The following is a 20,238-nucleotide window of genomic DNA, read 5'->3' on the forward strand; positions in this document are numbered from 1 at the left end:
AACTCATTTAGGATGGCACCCGGCCTCCACTAGATACAGATGTAAACCTTGAAGAAATTGCTTACAGTCAACAATGTGATTGTTATACGTGAGTATTTCCTAATTTTTACTTTTAGTATGCAGTGATGCGCAGTAATTCGTGCTGTTTTTCTTACATTCATTTGTGCATTTTTCCAAGGACTGAGTGAGAGTCTATGGATGTTGTCTGCAATAGCCTTCTTCATCTTGTAAATACAGATCAAGAGAGACTACTTTTTCATCTTAACATTGCTTGGCCTTATATTTCTTGCATCATCTGAGGATAAAAGAGCCCTGTTCAAGTTGTTGATCCATATACAGTGATGATGAAAACAAATAGGTTAAACAACCAGAACTAACTTGTTCTCTCGCATAACTGACAGCACTGTGTTTGACACAGTACTAGTAAGGGCCTATTCCAACCTGTGCTTTGTGAAAACTGACGTATGTTTTTTTTAGGAAATCTTGATAGTCATCTCTGTCAGAGTAATTTGCAAAGTCAGTGTTTTACAGAACTCCAGAAAGTTTTAATCTGTTAGAATATTTTAATATTTGTGTTAATAGTTGATGATTTTCTGGAGTTCACAAAAGATAAATGTCACAATATTGCTTTTGAGTCTAGAAGTTGAGGCTACCACCAGTAATCACTTATAGTTTGTCTGTATTTTAGATCTAGGAAAGAGGAGCTTGTGTTCTCTCCCCAGCCTGGGGCAGAAGGGTGGGGAGTGTTTAAATACAGGAATAGTCCTACCATCACCAAAGGAAACACGAGGCATTGATTGCAAGCATTTTATTTCAGCAGCTTGCACTAGTCTGAAGGCTTGTGAAAAGTGTAACAGCTGGGAACTAAGAACAAAGATTTCAAAAGTCTGTTCTGACCACATTTTGTGGATGATGTTATTTTAAGAGCGTGTTAATTTATCTGGAGATCCAGCTTTGGGCAACTGACTCTGTTCAAACTGTGTTGTAATAATGACTGATTTCATTTGAATCTTTCATAAGATTCAATTTAAAAAAAAAAAAAATCATGTTCCCACTGAGTGCACAACATTAAACAATTCCTGGATATTTTTGATGATGCTGGATGGATTTTGCCTCTTCCCTTGATTATCATTCTTTTGATCTAAATCTGAGGCTGAAAGCTGGAGGATTTCATTCTACAATGCAGCTTGCAGCACTGGATAGTCCTTGAACATCTTCTCAGTGTTCATACAGTGACCCTTCTCTGTCATACTTTGCTTTCTTTCTTCTGAAGGTACCCCATAGCTTTTCTGTGCTCTTTCTGTGGGGTAGAGGGAAGAATGCAACCATGTACAAGAGAGAAAAGGGGAACGTAGCTCACTGACAGCATTCTAACTGTTGATGCATTTAGCTCTGCAACTAAATGGTTTTCAATTTCTAAGTCTGCAAGGTATTGTAGGTCTTAAAGTGAAACTACAGTGTGTATTTTTTCTTTTTTTTTTTAATGTAATAATCTATGTGGTAGGTATTTAAGAAGCTTTTGCAAATTCCCTTGCCTTCTGCCACTCTCCTCTAAATATCTGTAGTGTCTTTTGTAGCTGTAGATTTGATAAACTCATTCTAAAATAACTCATTCTGCTTTTGTACGTAGAGGTGCAGATCTTTCTGCTTTAGTGCGCGAGGCTTCAGTTTGTGCGCTGAGACAGGAAATGGCCCTGCCGAATACTGAAAGCAAGAAAGGTAAGAAAGCTTTCAAAAAATCCTAACTGAATAGTGAGAAGATAAATGGAACGTGAAGTGTTTCATACAAGCACAGATACGTGTTTGCTTTCATAAATGGTTGATAACTACTGATCCAAACAAAAATCCAATCAGATTTGTTTTCAGAAAATGTATGAAGCAGTTATAGTGGAGAGGAACAGGGAAAAAAACACTTATCCTGGAGCCCACTTGTTCTTCTAAACTTAATCAAAAGTCAGCGTTAAATGGCAAGCATAAGCAGATGATTTACATGCCTGACTGAATACATCTTTGCCCAATTTTCACATAATTATCAAAGACTAATTACATTATCTATTTGCAGATTTGAGTGCAGCAGTAGTTCCAAGCCTGCCTTTGGCTTGCAATTGTATTGTGTAATTAAGTGCAAGCATTCAATAGTAATGGTGGTAGGAGAAGCCGAGTGTTTCTGATTTTAGGTGTTGAGCTTATCCTTGGCTTGTGCCAGGACTTCAACAGGGAGTTAAAATTGATTCATGTGCAATTTCTGCCTTTTCCATATCTCTCTCCAATTCTGTTTCATTTTTCTTTCCTTTCTTCAGTGCATTCAGATAAGAAAATGTAATTGAAAACTGTTCTTTGTGTGCATCTATTTTTTTTCTTCCAGTAACTTGTTATTTTACTTAAGTCAAAATGACATTGCTAAGATGGAAAGCTAAGGTGTCAGATGGCCTTGAAAAATATATTGAGCTTTCATTATGATTTGTAAGAATCACACTGGCATTTTAATGGTTTCAAATCATTATTTTTGATCCCATCTCATTGCTGTAAGGGGAAGTGAGCAATTCAATTTGGAGGGAGAAAAAGAAGAGCCTACAAAAACTCACACTGTTGTATGAAGGGATTACTCGCTTGCTCTTGGTGGTGGTTCAAGAACTTATCCTGTTTGGTTTTATAACTATTTGATTCAAAGATGTTATTCACTTCAGTTCAATCTTTAATCTTGAGGTTGCAGCCTGACCACTGACTGTGTTGATCGGTGGCAGCCAGGAAGTCCATCAAGCAGGCACAGACTGATCCACATGTATAGCAGCTGGATTTGGATTTCCAGGATGTCACCCTTAGCTAGTAATGGAAGGCTGTAAGGTAGACTTTGATTTGAAGCCCTGTTCATTTACATCTTCAGAAGGGCAGTGTGCATATACAATCTGGGAGTTTCTTCCTTCAGTCTTACTACAGGCACACATTAGGCTTGGAATCATCCATAAAGCTGGTCTTGTTAAGAAAGAGTATATGGAATTTTTCTAAGAATTCTTGTTCTTAGCTGCTAAAAACAAGTGTGATTTACTGAGATAAGACTTTGCACTTCTGCTGTTGAATCTGAAAAACAGAGCTGGTCCTTGCTTGGTATTTTTGAATTAGAAGTATTATAAGAAGCAGTTATCCTTTACTCATCCAGATAAAGAAGAAAAATCTTGTTTAAATATGTAACTCAAGTTTCAAATATACTGCTTAGAAAAATGTTGATATATTTTGTGATTTGAATACAAGATGGAAAAAAAATTGTGTGGTTGCTTGTCTTTAGCATACTTAATTTTCCAGAGTAAATGGTTTTGCAGTCAAAAAAGCAAGGCAGGCTATATGAATGCAAGTAGCAAAGGTACAGGTTACTGACACTAACTTGACATTAACAAGCATTGTGCCTGCTCTTACCACACACGAAATGCAAAGCCCCCTAACCTACTCTTGCTGAGAGGTAAACTTTTACCTAGCAGTAGATAAGAGTATGCTTGTCACAGGAAATATACTTAGATGTGTATCACAAACTATTTCACCATAACTTTTTCTGATAGTGATGTCCTTATTATCTTACTCATTGACTAATGCTGTTTTTTTATTCTCCCTTTAGCTGAGACTATATTTTGTTTAATAATTCAAGTAAACAGACTTAAAAACAGAAGTGAAAGCAAACAATTCTCACTGCTGTATTTTTTACGTTTAATGGAGTTTTGATTACTTGCTATTGAAGCCATGTGACTTCTGTGAAGTTCAGCTTTTTCCTCACTTGGTGTTGTATTGGGGAAATAGGATACTTACATTCAGATGTTAAGTTTACATCTTTTATTTTTTTTACTAGTATAACTTCATACGGTAGTGGGAGACTTGAATAAAAGTTCAGAGAACCAAGATGAGAAGCAGCAAAGTTGTATGTTTAGTTTGCTGAACTTTATCTGCATCTTGAACAACTTCTCAAATTTAGACATCTCCCCCTGCTATGCAGAACATTTTTCTGAACTCTGACATCAAGTATATTGAAAAGTTTAAAGTTTTGTAACATCTGCACATCCTATTCGCATGACAAACGTGTCTGCAAAGGCACTGGCAGTACATATCCCTGGAAGCAAAAGGTTTCTTAATTTGGTGCATTTTTCATGCATTTCATTAACTCTAAGCATACTTCTGTTTACCTCTACCTTGGATAACTATGCATGTTAGCACTGTACTGAATCTGTGGTAGTGGCATCTAAACTAAAGGGTTGCTTTCTGAGAACAGAGAAAGCCATGATTTATTTGAGGTATGCTTACCTGGTAGCAGACCAAAAAAACCAAACCACAATCCTGTTCCTGAAGTATGGTTAGGAAAAAATTACTCCAGGCAGCTGCTTTAGGGTCAGAAAGGGGAATTATATACACAAAAAAAAAAAAACCAACCAGCAACTGAAAAAGTAAAGACAGCTTTCAGTTCTGGTTGAGGTCAAACAAAATGATATGAAGTGAATTATTTAGGAATTGAGCATCTCCTGGTAGAATCTGGATAACAATCTAGGTATTTAAATAAACATAATTAAATATTAACATATACTTACATAAATTTCTATGTGTTTATTAAGTAGTATTCCATAGGGAAGCTTGATGTTGAACATGTCTAGATAGTTAAGCCCAGAAATAAAAGCAGCAGGATTAGTGCGTGGAATTAGGTTTCATGAATGCTGCATTATAGTACATGCAAAGAAGAAAATCACTTGATTGTCACTTACCTGCAGTCTCCTTGTATAATATATTCACTTTGTTTTTTAAGGAGAAATCAAGATTTCCCATAAACACTTTGAAGAAGCTTTTAGAAAAGTGAAATCTTCAGTATCAAAAAAGGTAAGAGCAGCTTCAGGTGTGTGAGGCTGACCACCCCTCTGAAAAGGATTCTCTTTATTTGCTAGAAACTGGTAGAAGTGCTTAAAGTTGCAAAATATTTGCATGTATTTCACTAACTGCTGACACTACCTGTTTCTGCATTAAATAAACAAGATTTTCATTTCTGAACTTCTGAAAAATGTCTCCCTCTTCATCTGCAGACAGATGGTTTGTGGTAAATGGATTACCACATTGCCAAGCTTAACATTAGTGTAGTACTTTGAACTTATGATGTTTCCACTCTAGTTATTCACCTGACCCTCACCTCTTAAATGAATATTCCACAGGCACAAAAGTCAAGGCATTACACTTTGCCCCCATTCTCCCCCCAGTGGATATGCACCTAAAGGTGCTCAGCCATCTACTAACATGCAAGATGCATCATTTTGAGATAAAGAAAACTACGTCCTATCATCTTTGTTTTTAATCATTTGCATTTGTCAAGGAAGTCATAAGATAACCTTTAAAATGAACTAGTTATTTTGAAATGAAAGTTGCTCAATTATCTTAATTACTATAATTAAGATAATATAGAAATTGCTTGTTAATAGCTCTCCCTGTACAGCCAAGTGTTTATCAAAAATATTTTGAACCATCTTTTGAAGTACAGAATACTTATTCCCCCATTTCCATATGCATTTCTTCCCTGCTAGATAAATTGAATCAAGCAAATATCTACATGTTCTCCTGTCAATAGTGGGAAACAGCTGAGTCTGACCGATACATTTCTGAGTCTTTTCCCTTCTACATACATCTCTCAGTTGACTTACTGCGTATTTGATTGACCTGAGGCTAACCATAAGTTATTTTTGAAGCCAGATATCTACTGAATGCTGTTAATTTTAGTAGAAGTTAACATTTTTAAAGTATTCACTTCCTGGAAAGTAAAGGAACAGTTACTGTTAACCAAGATCAGCCAAAGATATTATCTGCTTATTTTTGGAAGAAGTGGGTGGGAGAGTGACAATCTGAGAGCTCCCGTGGCAAAAAGAGCACTAGTGTTCCTGTGATTGTCTGAGCCTAGCATGGCAATGTGAATTACATGAACTGTCAAAAATTTCTGTTAACTACATACCACTAACTACTGCTGAAAGCCTCATTCACAAGGACAGTAGGATCTCATTTGCCCTTAGCTTTCTTTCTAGTAAATATTTTAAAAAGTAGAGCTAGTGTCTCACATAGCTGGGTTTTTTTTTTAAAGACTGAAGACTAGCTCTTAAGACAATGGGAAAAACATATGCAGCACTTAAGTCTTTTTTTTTTCTTGTCTTTGCACTTTTAGGATCAAATAATGTATGAAGAACTGCGTCAGTCACTGTGCAGGTGATATATTCTCTCCCTGAAGAGACTTACTCTGCAAAGAATTTTATAACACCCGTGCCAGATTTCAAGATACAGGTTGGAAAGTACCGCATCTCCCTGAACTTGTTATTGTGCACCTGAAAAAAAAGGTCATTGTAATCTACTGTTGTAAACAATCCTTAAACTATTTGTAGAATAGAAGATGCAATATACATTTTCTACTCATCACATATAGTTTATTATAGTTTAATAATAAATGCTTTTAGTGCTAAAGATCAGAGATCATTCTGCATTAATATTTGGTGTCCTTAATCAGAAATCCCTCAGAAGCAGACAGGCTTCTTCTGCATTTCTACTACTCAAAGAGGTATGTTCAAATATTAAAACACCCATGTTTTCAAGAACAAGGATTCTGGAAGAATTACATGGAGAAAAGAGTTGTGAAAAGAGACTGGGAATATAGTGCAGTGTGCAACTCTATTAATTGTGCTGTTTGGAAACAGTGGTACACTGATTGTGCCAGCACAACTACTCAGAGTTTGACACTTTTTTCTCTCCACCTTACGAAAATGAGCTATTCAGAGATAGCTTAAAAGTTACCCTGGACATCTTGGAAATCTCAAGTCTCAGAAATGCTGTAATGTTATGATTAAACTACTTAAGAAGTACTTCAAATTAAGCGTTAACAACTGTTAGAATTGTTGAAGTGTTAAAAACTGTGAAAATTCTTACCAACTTGAATTACTTAATTCAGCATTCTGATATCCTCTAGAAAATATTACTGTTGTAAGAAACAGGCCAAGGAAGAGCCTCAAACTACATTTTTTTAAGTGATTATTAATTCACAACTGAGAAACTGATTTGACGCCTACTTGCCTTCAGATTTTTACTGCTGTCATCATTCTACAAAGTTCCTTAAGGAGGCAACAAAATCCCTGTAGCTACCTATAATCAGTCTTACTCTTCCTAAAAGCAGTCCAACTATCAGTCAAGCATCAGAAGAGGAAGTGTTTCTACTAGCAAACTTCACAGAAAGCTTACAATGAAATCTGTGTTTAAAGAGCATGTGCTGAATCAAACAGCAATTTTGAAACTGCAAGCAGTTCTGCTTTTAGGAATGATAATTCCAGCCAGAGTTTTTTTTAAACTCACTGGTAACATGCATCAATTTCAAACAAGAAATAAACTACATATAAAATTTAGAAGAAAAGTCTGTGGTGCAACTTCAGTGATACAATTCAGAAACACCTGGCATCCTTTCCTGGAAAAAGGTGTGGCAAGCAAGCCACTCTTTCACAATTGAGAAGAGCCACATGGATGTTTTCCTTCATATATCCATAAAAGAAAACCCCACTATCAGATTTAAGTATAGCTATAGTTAACAAGCTCACAAATGAGTCAAATCTTCAAGCCCTGGCATACACATTAAGAATTATGAATTATGAATATTAAGAATCCTCTCCTCCTTTTCTCTTACCATGATATTATTCTTATGTATACACATGAAACAAGAAAGCAGGTTAGAAGCAAGATCAAGAAAATACTATGTAAGTAGTAGTAATAGCTTGTCTTGCTGAAGTATGTCTCACGTTCAAGGTATCTGATGATCATTCCTCTTAAAGTGTGACATTCAAAAAGTAAAAAGTGTAGGAAGATTTGAAATTACCAAAAATTTGAAGTTGAACTTGCCTACCATGTCTGGGCTACCTGTGTCAAAGAACAGGAAAGCATTCAGCTGTACTCTGTTTGACTGCTCATACAAGAAAGTAGTATATCCACACTGCTTTTTCTTGTGAGGAGTTCTACTTAGGCTAGAACATTCATCATTGAAAAACTGTTCATAAGAAGAAAGAAAAAATGCAAGATTGTTTGTGCCCATACATAAAAAAATAGACATCACTTCAAAGAACAAGCCTGTTCTTATTGCACAGAGACCACTTTGTTCTGCATACGCAGCTGCTTGCTTAATAACAGATGTATCTAGAGGAAGTTTTCCCTCTAGTCATCTTATTTCTGTTGGGACAAGATCAAGAAAAAGTTTATCACGCCATTCTTCCCTCCCTTTTCCTGAGGCTAGCTACATATCAAAATCACAAAGACTCTCTACCAGGGCATTTTATGTGGTGGCTTAAGCATGCATAGGAAGTGGAGATGGTTCAGAGAAGTCTCAACACGAAGTCTGCTGGTGTAGGATCAATTGGAAAATTTTGAACATTTTTGTCCTAAAGAAGTCTTGTCTATGATTGCAGGCTTGACTGAAATACAGGATTTGACGGAGAATTGCACATGTTCTGTTACAGATTGCTCTAAAGGCATATCTACGTGGTAGAAATACCTTGCTTTGTGCCACATACAACAAAATTTGTTTTGCCCTAAGTCTTGAACCTCAAGTTACAAGAGAGTGCACTTTCCTAAAGCTGTGTCTTGAACAACACATAGCAGGCAAGGGCACTATCTGAAACCAACTTTACTCGTCATCCACTAGGATGGGTATGGCAGCCTGCAGATTCATCCATAGCACTGGCTCTTTAAGCCAAGGAGAAGTGCCAGTGACAAACAAGTAAATAGCATCAGGCCACCTTACTGATTGTGGAGCTTGGTTATATACTGGAAAATAGATGAAAGTTCCACTGCAGCACTGCACTTCATCTGGTGTGAGAACAAAGGACAAGGAGGCGGAGACACTGCTGAGCTCATTACATAACACTGCCTGCTAACCTAGGAAAGATCATTTCTCAGCATTTATAGATTTTAATTTAAAGCTCATGTTATGTACTTACAAGCTATATTTAAAGCCTTAACAGAAAAGTTTTAATATAGATACAGAACCAGAAACCATAACTACTTTTTGACTGACGTATGGCACTAAGTAAAGAGTCTTGCTTGGATCTGAAAGTGTGGAGTCACGCAGACAGAAGGGTGCAGCCACTTAATCTGGGATAATTTGGCTACTGTCCTGGAACAGACAGGTTCCACAGCAAAACTGGAATGCCAAAGGCAAAAGGCATTTTGAAAGAGGAATAAATCCACGCCTGTCCTGTGGGAAAACTGCCTTGGATCAGACTCCAGGATGCATTACTTACTCCACTTAAGCAACTTCAAATAATCGGGGGCAGGGGAAGGAAGTGTGGAGAACCAATTTACTCTGAAAACTGCGAGTTGCTCAGAAAGCCCTGAGGGGCATTCAGAGCTCTGCACTATTTAACTGCAGCTACAATACTTGGATGACATTTAACAGTTGACCCTCGGTCAGCTGTGTTTTGACAGTTAAACTCCAGGCTGATTTCACATAAAGGAAAGATTTAACTGACAACCTAGTAAGATGCTTTAGTTACACAGGACAGAATAAACTCGAACAGCTCATTAATTCCATCTGACTAGAATTAAAAATAACTGTCAAGGTCCTTTGTGCTCTTTAGGTTAAGTTTCATCTTCACTGGCTAGTCGATGCTGCTTCCAACTTTCAGGTTGTCTTCCAAGAATAATACCAAGCTGTTTCTGCCAGATATATTTTGATAGCATTAATGAAGACTATTTAATTCCTTAATAACTACACTGTCCTTATGAATAAGAAGTTTGTTAATGTTTCTTATTTGTGTTGCACCTTCAGACTGAAAAAAATCAGAATAGTTAAGAATGTATCTAATACAAATGCAGTACTCCCAAATAATCTTAATTTCTTCTCAGTGGTTAAGAAGGGTTCTTAACTTTCTTTTTAAGAATGAAGCTATGCTGCAATATAAGTCAGCTCTGAGATGATCTGCTTCTAGCACAACACCTGCCTAGTGAAGTTAGATGCAGATAACTCTTATGCAATGCAGAGATTAGACACCTTAGAAGAGTAGTTACCCATGCTGGCAGAAATCTAATGAAGTCAGATCCAAACGTTAAGTCTTACTGGCTCAGATTAACCTAGTTCAAGCATTCCTCAAATCATAGCTAGAGGTTTCAGAAAGATGATGGCAAGCATAGATAACTTCCTCAGATCTCTCCACCATCCTGCACCTGAAGTGTTTATAATTAGAGTTGAAAGTAGGCTACTAAGCCTAACAAAAGAAGTTCACCTCCGATCTCAGTTTTCCTAGATAATCAATTTATCCAGTCTTGTAGCTATAAAACCTTATAGAGGGATTTCCCATCCTTCATTTTGCTATGGTGAGCCATTAACACTGAAGATACTTCATACCACCATTCAATTCCTCACTTGAGCAGACATACAAAAGGGGCTTAAAAATAAACTGTTTTGCAATTTAACTCCATTCAAATCTTCCAAACCGAGTTTTCTTTGGAGTAGAAAGAATAGGCAGTAATTCTTAACACCACTCAGTAGGACAGCTCTTCTTGCAGCAACCATTTGAATACTAGCTTGATCTAGAACTTCAGTGTTAGAGGATCAGTTAAAAATTCACCCAATATTACTTTAATCTTTGCTTTTTAATCACATGTAAAAATACTGAATAAGGTATACTTGGACATTACACTGTACCCTGAGCAATATGCTGGCTAACTATTACATCATTAGCATCACAATGAAGTCATGTTTTATATGGTTGGTTGGCATACCTTCATACCACTTCTATTACTTAATCACAGATAAGGGCCCAGGCTTCTATAAAAAAAAGCAAAAGCTCTGTTAGAAATACAACTGCACTCAAGTGAGGGTTCAGACGTAAGGATGTATGCTTCTCAGGTACTCCATCTAAAAAAAAAAAGCAGGCATTAAAGGCATCAAAAAATGAAATTATAGCAGACCAAGTGGACAGCAGCCTGAGCCTTCTACCTTTATCAGATTCCACCTTTTAAATAAGAACGCATCACAGAATCACCATTGATATTTGGGAGCAATTTGTATCCATCTTCCACAGCTTAAGACCATCACCAACACATTAAATGATACAAAAGAAATACACTGTGTTGAGGTATACAAAGGTTCTTCAGTGCTCAGTAAATCCATTCTTTGTTCCCACTTTAAATGCTTCAAGTAATTCAATAGCATCACCTGTGCTCTCACCACATTTTATTATGTAAGTAAGATCAGTGTTAATGTAGGGTAGATTTAAAAAAAAAAATAGGAAGAACATTTAGCAACAGCTTTCTGCACACATAAAGAACTAATACACTGAAAAGGTCAAGTTGCCAGTTGCTGTAGCTAGCATTGTTTGACAGAACAGTATCTGGTTCAACTGATTTGGTTGTCCATACCAGCCAAATTTCCAAGCAAGTGTAAATATTAGAGACTGTATTTAAATCCATGGTAACAGCAGAACCAACCAGGTTCTACCTTCTCATTTTCCTTAGTAGATAAGAACTCCAAACCATAGCAAGATTTTTGCAGTACAAGGAACCTCAATTATGCTAAAGTTCCCTCACAGCAGGTACAACTTCAGGCACTGGCTGTTCAAGCTATATACTAGCACGAGTCACTTAAGGAGTAGGTGAGGACACTCAACAACAGTGATACCATCAAATTCCCCACCTTTTAACAAGGCCACCACATAAGCCATCTAGAACATGGCTATTTCATTCTAAGTGACACATTGCTCCTTTAGAGTATTTTCTGTAGAGCAGGAAGTTTACTTTTGAGTAACACTTAAATAACATTACCTACTTCAAGAGAACAACGAGAGCAGATATTTAGTTTTTCCCCCTGTGAATCAGGAAATAAGTTCAACAGAAGATTTAAGTTGACCGAATCATATTAGTTTAGAATTAACAGATAAGTACAGCATCTTAATTCTACCATCATCTAAACTGCACGGTAGGGGCAGTGTACTACATTAAGAACTTTTAAAATATGAGCGCCAAACATGTTTCATGCAGATTTAACACCTGCCAAAGTAAATCCTGTAACAAAGAGATTTCGCATTACGTATATAACACTGATCCTTAGGCAAACAAACATATTTAACCAGTGAATCTGAGTACTGCTAGGAATGTTGTAGATGGTAGTAGCCTCCTACAAAATAACCTTTAGAATGCATTGCTGTGTTGCTGTGGATCTTAACTCAGGACACTAGTTAACATCTTTAGCAAGAGACCTTGTACCAGTCACTTCAAAGCAAGCAGACAAAGTTTTTTTTGGTTGCCAGAAGTTTAATCTTGCTTCACTTCACCCTTTAATTGCCTTTTCATGCGTGAGTAAGGGCTGATTGTATCATCCATCACGAAGTCATAAAGTACTTTTATCCAAGAGTTATACTGTGGCAGGTTGTCATAGTATTCAGCTGCTATTTTCTTCACCTAAAGAGAGATACAAGATTCATTTACTATTTACATTACTATTTCCACTAGCACCAATTTAGATGTTAGACTCTAGAACAGCTATTAGTGTCATAAATTAGTGTCATAATGTGGCAATTTCTTGAAACAACTCAGTAGTTTGAAAAGCTCCTACATTGGAGAGGAGAGCCAGAACAAGCTGAGCCTACCCCTGAGGTCTGTTTACTGTGCTGCCTACAGAACCATGCAGCTCACCAGCCCTAAGAAAGCACAAAAGCTGTTGGCTTGCTGGCTGAAGTGACTCAGTTCAGAGCTGGCTCGTGTATATACAAGTCTCACTAAAAAAAAAAAAAAAGAAAAAAAAAGGATGTTGCAAAATTGAAAGAGTTAACAGCCATTTTAATATGGAGTTTCAAACCTCACTCTGAACACTATTTCTCAGTAACATCTCATTTCTAAGAATGAATATAAGCAGCTTTTGAATATTTTACTCTTAGATGGAGAGGCTGAACAGACTGCTTTTCTAAGCTAGAGGTCTAAAAATGGTGGAGTTTCAATCAGATATCCTTAATGTTTACTTCTAGTTAACCATCCTGAAGCCTTAAGAGCCTGAACACAACAAAACTGAGCTTTCACTGAATTCCACAGAATTTACTATCAAGAGGATTGTTAATTTCTATAAGCAACAAACAGAACCAAGTTATTTACATGCTAGGTTCAGAGCTGAGGATACTTCTGATTTATCATCACACCTATGAAATAGGTCATCTAAAGCAGGTGCAGCTCAGCACTACCTCACTACTTCAGCTATCTTCAGCTCACCAAATAGCAGACACCAGTCCAACAAAATTAACTACACTTCTTTTAAAAACAGCCCTCATTTTCTTACTAAAGCCATAGACTACCAGTTCTGTAGCAACAAAAACTAATTCCCTATTTAGAACTTAAATATATATACATTAAGTAAAATCTGGTTCACCAGCATAAATGTAGGTATGAACAGCAAGTCCCAGCATCTTGAGCTGGAAGAGGGAGGGAACCAATGTGAAAGTCCCATTTGCCACTTGTGCAGATGCCACAGGCCTAAGTCTTAGCTTTGAAGCCTTAACTGTCAGTGTACAGCTGACCCTTATCAAGGGGTTCAAAGGTTCTCACTAGACAAAACTGAAACTGCTCCAGAACAGAAAGCTATTGAATGTTTGTAGAATTACAACACACATTAGCAGTATCTCTGGTCTTATCTTTTCCTTACCAGAGAAGGTCATTGGTAAAGGAGACTGAAGGATAAGTATACATTATTTTACTTAAGATACCAGAAACAGAGCTGACAAAGTTTTGGAGATGCCTCTAACTTCTTAATTAGATTTCTGCATGCTTCCAAACTGAAAAAGAACACTGGATGCCTGCTGTAATTACAGAAACCTAGGAGTCAGATAAAACACAGAGCTAAGATAGCATGAGGACAGGCCTTTCCCCTCCATTAAGGAACAGTGTAATAGCAAGTTAGAATCTGTTCGGCATTTCTCCCCCATTCAACTCTTGAGCTTAATAGACTCTCCATACTCTATTAACTTCTGCAGTTTTTCTAGCTTCCATACTTCTAACAGCTGGTGTTCTTCCCAATTTTCACATCAAAGTAGGGCTCAGCTTATGAAAAAGAACTGCCTCAGAACTAAACTTACCAGTGGAAGGCTCTTGCCAGGAATATTGGGGAAGTCATGGTGCTCATTGTGATAGCCAACATTAAAAGTGAGCAAATTAAGTGGCCCATAATAGGAGTAAGTCTCGTGCCCCTTTAAGAACATGTAATGTTCAGCTATGAAGTGTCCTGAAATCGGGTGCAACCCAAGGCCAAGTACTGAGCCAGCAAGCATGTAAAAAAGGGATTTGGCTCCCCACAAATAATAGATCACGATATCAAAGGAAAGCTGAGCCAGCAAGTTGATGATTTCAAGTCGAGTAATTGGTTTGGGATTAATGCAGAGGGGTCTAATGGCATAGAAAAATGGCTGAAGAACAATCCAGATGAACTTCCTGAAGCGAGTGCAGAAAAACCAGCCTTCGAAGTTGGTGGGAATGTCCACATCAATTCCATCACCTCCCAGGTATCGATGGTGATCCATGTGGTATCTCTTGAAGGATATTGAATAGGGCAGCCCAAGGGGGAGATTGGCAAATATTCCAAACCATCGATTCCACATCGCTCTGCTGTTGCCAAAGGCACTGTTGTGAGAGATCTCATGAATGGCCAGAGTCATGGAGTGGCTGATGCAGCTCCCAAACACGTACGCCCAGAAGACCACCCACTTCCAGTCCAGGTCTCTAACCAGATAGAAGGCAGTCAGCTGCGCCACAACCATCAGCACCACCACCCAGATCAGGTTGTAGTCCGGCTTCATCAGCGCTTTGATCTCCGGGTGTTTGGCTACAGGGGAGAGAATTACACAAAATACAGATACCACAGAACCACCGAGGTCAGAAGAGACCTCCAAGATCATCGTGTCCAACCATCAGGGCACCACCACAAACCTCACAGAACTCTAGCCCAATAAAGCCACAGAAACACACAGACATCCTTTCTTCTCCACTCAGCTAGGACTCATCTACCACGGGAACAAAAACACGCTATTAATGATACCTATAAGAGGTCTTTCAGAATTCAGCCACTTCTGCATTTTACTGTTGCTCAGCAGCTTGCCAGTAACGTGACAAGCGCTAATGTCACCTCAACCTATCTGGGAAGGAAATGGCGTGGAGCCGACAACCCACACACAACGCACAAGCCCTGCTACGAGCTTTCCGGCCACTATCCAACACCATCGCTGTCCGCCCTCCCTCTCTCCTTCCTTCCCGCTCCTTCTCCACCCCCACTCCCCCCCCTCCCGCCCCGCTCAAGGCGGCGGCCGCCACCCCCACGTCCTCAGGCCCGGCCCAAAGCCCCATCCCCGCGCCCATTCAGCCCCAGCGGCTCGTCCCGGACGCTCCGCCGCCTCCAAGGCTCCTTGACGGCGGGGCCGGCAGCCATTTTGCGGGGAGCCCCCTCGCCACGCAGCCCGCGCCAAGGAGCGCCTCCGCCGCCTCCCCTCACCCAGGATCTCCTTGCGGCGGTCGGCGTGAGGCTGGTCCGTGTACACCCACTCAAAGTCCTCCCTGGCGACGGTGTTACCCATGGCGAAGAACCGGCTCCACCACTCCTCAGCCGCCTGACTACCGGCGCCCACCGGCACGGCCCTTTTTATATGGCTGAGAGAGTCCCCGCCCCCCCCGTATCGTTCTCTCTTCTGATTGGACATCTCGAGCTGTCAGGCTGTCAGGCCCCGCCTCCTACTCTACCCTCAGGGGCGGCCTGGCTGCCGGCGCCTCGGCGGAGCAGGGTGGGGCGGGCCGGTGCCCTCGGGGTAGTGGTGTCGCCGTCGCGCCGTGAGGAGAGAGCTGTCCCTTCGCTACCCGGCGGAGCAGGAGCCCGGTAGCCCTCCCTAGGCCTCGTCTGAGCTCAGCCCCGCTATCGTGAGAGCTCTGTAACGCCACGGAGCCGGAGCACGGAGCAAGACGCGTGGAAGGAACTGGTAATAGCGTTGTCTGCATTATTAGTTTATAATAATGCTGTATGCATAATTAATTAGGAGTTAAGGACACTCCTTGGCTTGTAATTCTCGCTTTACCTCTGGAAGCCCTCTGGCACCGCAGCGTCTCTGAAACCAAAAGTCCCTCTGTCCCCATCCCACAATTCAAAATGGCAGAAAGCACCGCCCGTCCTGTGGGGAAGTGAGTTTCGCCGTGACCCGCGCACCCGGCTGCCACCACAGCCACCTCCCCTGCCTTCCCTGCGGGCACGAGGCAGTCCAGGGGTAACAGCTGAGCCATGCACTGTGGGACAGCTCTCATGCTGGGGTCCCGGCCTGCCTGCCCTTCAGAGACACTGGCTTCAGACAGCGAGGTTGGACTAAGGGCAGGGGGTATGAGATGGAACACAGGAGGTTCCATACAGACACAAGGAAAAACTTCTTTACTTTGAGGGTGACGGAGCACTGGAACAGGCTCCCAGAGAGGTTGTGGACTATCCTTCTTGGAGATGAAATTCAAGATCTGCTTTCCTGTGCAACCAACTGCAGGGAATGGCTGTAGCAGGGGGTTAGACGTGATGATCTCCAGAGGTCCCTTCCAAGCCCTATGATTCAGTGAGTGTGATTCTGGGTGATTCTGTGCCCCTTTCGGCTGTTTGGACATGTCCAAAAGCTGTCAGAGGTACGTGGGCAGACAGTGCACTCCCCTGTGACTCATTTTCTTAGGCAGCAAGAGTGGAAATAACAGTGTGTTACAGCAGCTGTTGGTTGCTGTACTCAGGATATAAATAAAGCAGTAACATATTTTTGGATCATTAAAATATCATTAAAATAAATAGGATGATAAAATAATACAACGTGAATTAAATACATAATAAGAAAGTATAGCAGTTCTTTAAACAAAACGTGTTCTGTTCCAAAGGTAAGGGATGTGTGGCTCTAAGGACTTGCCATCATCTGGCCAAAATACACATTTCTAAAGGCGCCTAAAGATATCTAACTGCAATTCAAAATGCCTCCACCAGGATCTCTGATTTCTTCATGTTTTCTATTATTGTAGGAACAATTTTGGCAAACTCCTCTCTAAGAGCCAAACTCAGTTTAATCTGCTCCTGCATCTCTGTTTTGTACAATACTGTGATCGGTTTACTTACTAGGATGACTTCAAGTAAAACAACTGTTTGCTTGGAATTTTTGTTGTCCACAAACCCACTGAAATTAAAATAATCAAAATCCATAGCAGTTATAAAAACACCAGGAAACGTTATCACAAAGAAAGCTAGACCTTATCTATTAATGTCACATGAGTATCTCAGGGCTCATGATGACTCATTTAAAATGTATTAATAATAATGAATCAAGGTTAGTACACACAAGCTGCTAAAAGTCTGAGCCGCAGCTGTACCAAACAGAGGGGAAATACAAACTCCATTTCAAAATGGTGTAAAGTAATGGACAAAGCACAAGCTCTGTAAAATAGAACAGCAAATGTCTTTGGTTACATGCATTTTTAATCTCTATGTTAAAATGTGCAGTGAAAAACAAGGGAGCAGAGATGGCAGATAAGTGAATTCACAGCTTTTCTCTGCTCGGTCATGCAATCTGAATTCTGTACTTTGTCAGGATTGGTGCAACGTGGATAGTAAAACAGAGGTCTGAATTTCACTGAGGCGTTTTGTCCTTGTAGGGAATGTTCAGTTTTATTCTTTGCTCAGTGCCTGCTTAACAGTAAACCAGGAAACTGTGCTCTCAGTGCTGAGGCAGGCTGCAGAATTGCCAAGATCCCAAGTGTGCTGCTCACCTGCACTCTAAGCCCTGTACATAATGTTTCTGAAAATTATCCCTTAGGGTTGCAGTTCAAATATTAGCACTGCTATCCATCATGGCACTAAAGGCCTTCTCATCTGTTGGGATGATCCTGCCAAAGAATGAATGGTTCTGATGATAAGAAAGGTTTCTGATGGTTTCTGTGAGCACTCAAGGAGTACTAGAGCTCAGTACACAGACGCAGAGTTATTGCGCTGAAGGTTTGTGAAACCACAAGTTTCAATGGGAAAATTAATACAGCATTCCATAAAGATTCATAAACTAAACAGCTCATGTCAGCCAAACAAAGCTGAGTTGGCTCAGCTCAGTAGCTGAGAAAGATATTAAATAAGAAAGTGTTGTTATTATATATATTTTTTTTTCTGTTTAATCACTGAGTCTTTCTGGTTTAAGCAGTCCATAGAACGAATCCAGATTTATTAGGTTTTCAGCAAGCTAGCAGGTTTCCTACCAGACATTTTCTTCTTAGAAGACAGAGACGCAGCATGTAGCGTGTCATCAGATGGCACAAGGGTAGGACAAAAATCCTGCAGTGTTTGGTTACACATAAACCAAAGCTGGCAGCACATCCCTGCCCAACCAGGAAGGTGCGATGCAGCGAGCACGACTCCACCACAGCAGAGAACACGCGGGCTGCTCCAAATACGGTGCAAAGTGCCATAGGCATGGAACTGGATTGCTTTAGAATAGTTGACAATTAGTAGACATGTTACTATAAAATACTCCAAAGTGAAATTACTGATTAACATAAGAATGGTCTGACACTGCAGTTTTCCAGTTACGTTCTCAAAACCAGGAGGAACACGAGATTGGATAGTCCTATCTGAAGACTGATTTAACTACATGCTATGCCATCCTATTTACAGGAGGCTCTTGATGCTGAAAATTCCCTCGGAAATCTTAGCACTTCCCATAGTTAACTGTTAGAAGATCTCAACAAGAGCAACTGGATTTCTGTTTCAAAACAGTCTTAACTTTTATGTGAAGAAACTATGTGAAGACATTCTCATAACATCAGTCGCTTCTGTGATTACTGCATTATGAAAAGGGTATTAGGAATTTAAGAATTTACTAGCTCTTGAATCTGAGTGATCTATTTTGTTAAGCAGGCAGTCTTCCTTCCTTCAGGACTTTCACCAATTACATTCATTAGGCCTTGTTCAGAAGATGTTGTGTTCTGTACTTCCATACTCAAGGAAAATGCTGTGTTGCTCCATCTGGGGAGCAGGATGTGACTGCTAACAGCCCCTTCCTCAGAAAGTGTCACTGTACAGCTTCTAGAGTCCTCTGAGACCACATTGTTCATTACATATACAAACGTAGAAAAAAATAACCCACCAAACAACTGTGAAACAAAAAGGAAGCTGCTGGTTTTATAAAATAAGCTCAAGAAGAAGGAAAGCCAGCCTTGGTGTTAAGCAATTTTCAGAAACGAACCACGGAAAACCAGTGCTATCGCTTTCCTTCCACTCTGAGTTGCTCAGTCCCAGCCCTTGCTACAGTCATAAAGCTACAATCTGATAACTGGCTGCAAACAAAACGCTTTTCATGTTACTTCATAAACAACACCTTAGTCTGACTGGTTTGAGGTCCTCCCTTGCACAGATTATACAGTTACTGATTGCAGTGATCACTGCACTTCTCCACGGTGTCACACTAAGCCTTGTAAACTTGCACAGAAATTATGAAGTCAAAATTAATTTAGTTTTACTTCAATCTAGGTATCAACTTGTTCGTGTATTGCAAAATGCATCCTTTTTTATTTAATAAGGTGTAACACAGAGTCAGAAGTTAACGTCCAGCTGTTTTCTCTAAGCTATTAATTCACTCTGTTTTCTACATTCTGTACCACTGATGTGTATTCCAGTCCTTCTGGGACCATCAGTGCTGAACTCTCCCTTCCCAGGAAGTGCAAAGGAAAATAGGCTATGCACTTTTCTTGAGTCCATTGCGGCGTTTCTCAGAGCTTGCTTGTACTGCTCTCCTCTACCCATGCAGCTGAGTGGGCTTGGTTCAATTGCAGTGTGCTCGGCAGGCTGCTGAGGGTCAGGATGCACCTGCTGACTTGCAGCATGTGACGCTTCCTTGAGCTGAAGATTCCGACTTGGCACCGCTCTCGGAGAATGTTTCATGTAACAATACACTGTTGTTCTTTGAATCTCAGTTTACACATAGCTCTACAGGTTCGCCAGCATATTAAAAAATGGCACTGCTGATTAACTCAAATGTTCCTGCGTGTTGTGAAGAGTGTCATTTGCATCTCGTAGAAGCAAACAAAGAAACTAAAGTGAAAGGTATTAAGAGATGTACCAACAAGCCTTCTCAATAAATGCAATAAAATCAAGTTTATGTTTGTTCAGAAGTATTTAACCACAAGTATCTGTAATTGGATTGTTACGTTACTTTGTCTACCCGAAAGACCATCAAATGAATTTGTATT

General features: G+C 39.8%; 2 protein-coding genes and 1 long non-coding RNA gene across 4 annotated transcripts in view; 2 read left to right on the plus strand and 1 right to left on the minus strand.

Annotated features, from left to right (window-relative positions):
* The window catches only part of NVL (nuclear VCP like), a 30,012-nt gene extending 23,550 nt beyond the window's left edge, over window positions 1-6,462 (plus strand). For both annotated transcript variants that reach the window (XM_085219153.1, XM_085219151.1), the window contains 4 exons: window positions 12-88; window positions 1,631-1,719; window positions 4,778-4,848; window positions 6,170-6,462. In XM_085219153.1, the coding sequence (XP_085075279.1) occupies window positions 12-88; window positions 1,631-1,719; window positions 4,778-4,848; window positions 6,170-6,214 (282 nt within the window). In that variant the 3' untranslated portion in view covers window positions 6,215-6,462. The remainder of the gene's footprint in view (window positions 1-11; window positions 89-1,630; window positions 1,720-4,777; window positions 4,849-6,169) is intronic.
* A 4,727-nt stretch (window positions 6,463-11,189) lies between these two features.
* Window positions 11,190-15,663, minus strand: DEGS1 (delta 4-desaturase, sphingolipid 1). Its single transcript, XM_010706668.4, has 3 exons — window positions 15,497-15,663; window positions 14,091-14,833; window positions 11,190-12,429 (listed from the first exon to the last, which is right to left on the minus strand). Exons 1-3 carry the CDS (start codon window positions 15,576-15,578, stop codon window positions 12,283-12,285), a joined length of 972 nt encoding a protein of 323 aa, XP_010704970.1. The 5' UTR covers window positions 15,579-15,663; the 3' UTR covers window positions 11,190-12,282.
* Window positions 15,610-20,168, plus strand: LOC146544884 (uncharacterized). Its single transcript, XR_014881899.1, has 2 exons — window positions 15,610-15,974; window positions 18,665-20,168. It is a non-coding gene; the product is annotated as an uncharacterized LOC146544884 (long non-coding RNA).
* The last annotated feature ends 70 nt before the right edge of the window (window positions 20,169-20,238 follow it).

The sequence above is a fragment of the Meleagris gallopavo genome, chromosome 2 (genome assembly GCF_905368555.1).
Source record: "Meleagris gallopavo chromosome 2, MGAL_WU_HG_1.1, whole genome shotgun sequence".
Classification (NCBI taxonomy): domain Eukaryota; kingdom Metazoa; phylum Chordata; class Aves; order Galliformes; family Phasianidae; genus Meleagris; species Meleagris gallopavo.